Source organism: Phytophthora parasitica (genome assembly GCF_000247585.1).
Source record: "Phytophthora parasitica INRA-310 unplaced genomic scaffold supercont2.117, whole genome shotgun sequence".
In the NCBI taxonomy this organism is placed as follows: domain Eukaryota; phylum Oomycota; class Peronosporomycetes; order Peronosporales; family Peronosporaceae; genus Phytophthora; species Phytophthora nicotianae.
In genome coordinates, this window is record NW_008649103.1 from 57078 (window position 1) to 58751 (window position 1674).

The 1674-nt window shown below is 48.6% G+C and overlaps 1 protein-coding gene across 1 annotated transcript; it reads left to right on the top strand.

The window, feature by feature from the left end:
* Positions 1–8: 8 nt before the first annotated feature.
* On the top strand, positions 9–1367 carry PPTG_19416 (hypothetical protein; the record flags this gene model as incomplete). The annotated part of the gene is made up of 1 exon (XM_008917824.1): positions 9–1367. One exon carries the CDS (start codon positions 9–11, stop codon positions 1365–1367), a length of 1359 nt encoding a protein of 452 aa, XP_008916072.1.
* Between the last annotated feature and the right edge of the window lie 307 nt (positions 1368–1674).

Consider the following 1674-nt stretch of genomic DNA (forward strand, 5'->3'; position numbering starts at 1 on the left):
TGGTCCCCATGATGCAGCAGGGCTGTACGATCATCACCATCTACCCGGTGTTGAGAACCAGCGCGCAGAGACGTCAAAAGGCCGAAGCTCTGCTTGCTAAACCAAAGTATCCTCTCGAAACTCGCAACTGCGTGTTCCTGTACCTGCACTGGCGCACGGCGACGCGGAACATGATGCTGCTCAAGCATTTGCTCGTTGAATTTATGTTGCATTGCGAGAAGACGTTGCTGGAGTTCGTAGAAAGAGGATGCCAAGTGATCAGTGTCATTCCGTTTGAACTGCCCCAAATGGTACCATTGGAACAACCCTCGCCGTCTCCAGCGTTGCAGGACTCTCCTCGGTCTGTGGACGCTACAACAGCTCAGCAACACGCAGAGTCGGAGGCGGTGGAGTCAACCTCTTCGGCTTCACCCTCCGCTATAAGCGGTAGCGGCGATGTAGCTGCGCCATTGATCGTCCAACAGAAATCGAGAGGGAAGCAGAGGAAGCGAAAGACTGGCAAGACGGCACTACAAGCAGCAGCTTTAACAGCAATGAAGCTGATGGAATCTAGTTTGACTGATTCTGAAAAGCCTCAGAAGCGCAAGCAAGGAAGAAAGCGCAAATGTGAACGGAAAACCAGTGAGAGGATTGAAGAGAAGCCGAAAAGAGGCAAGCCGGGCTTGAGTGAGGCAGAGTATCGCAGCCAAGTGGAATTATCTAAAAAGATGGAGGACTTCGAGGCTCAAATTCCGTGGGGAACAGTCTATTTCAACGTACCACCTCCGTTTGACAAAGCAAAACACCCTGTACTTGCATTAAAGTTTCGCAAGTTTTGGCTCAACCACTCACGTGCTGTGTGGGAGCGCAAATTCTGGGTCCCCATATCCCGCAAATTCGATCTCGCCGCGTACAGCAAACGAAACAATCGTCAACTGTTGGCCAAGAACGCGTTCGAGTCTCTGATTATTTCTGCGTACGAAGAGCTTGGAGCGGAGTTTTTCGTGAAATTGGACTCGCAGAAGCCGCGACACCCAGGCTGGTGGTATCGTGAGCCAGTTGTGGCTCTGTTTTGCCTACAGCAGATGAAGGGCGAGGATGCCATGTGGGAGTACGTTATGAACCAAGAACTTAAACGTTTTCCAGTCTGCAAGGTGCCTCTTCCTCTGACGGCCTCAAATATGGAGGGAATGCGCAAGCGAGAGAGTGCGTCAGTGTGGATTGACAACCCGCGAACTGAGAGGATTCTGTATGAAATAGCTATACTCAAAGCAGAGAACGAGGCAGGAATGGTGAAGGATGATGGCGAATTGGAGAGTGCAGGGACGAATTCAATGGAGGGATTGCGAGGGGGAGCCAAGATTGAGGTTTCTGTGAGGTTGTCATGAGGGCGTATATTTTCGTTGTAGGAAGATGAGGCGATATGTTTATGAAGCAAGTACGATGAAGTGTTGCTTAAAATTTCATGAGTTTTCACAACACCCTTAGAACATATATATATTTACTTTTTGCACGAATTTTCAACCATTTTTGAGCTGTATTTTTGAACTATTTTTTGTTTTTAGAATTGACCGAAGAGGATTTAGAAATTAATGCTGTTCGTAACTAATTTTATGACAGATTTGTAGCCATACGAAGAAAATGAGTGCTGAATCTGGGAGCGCTTCCCAGCCCGTGCTCGAGCCGCTTACCATG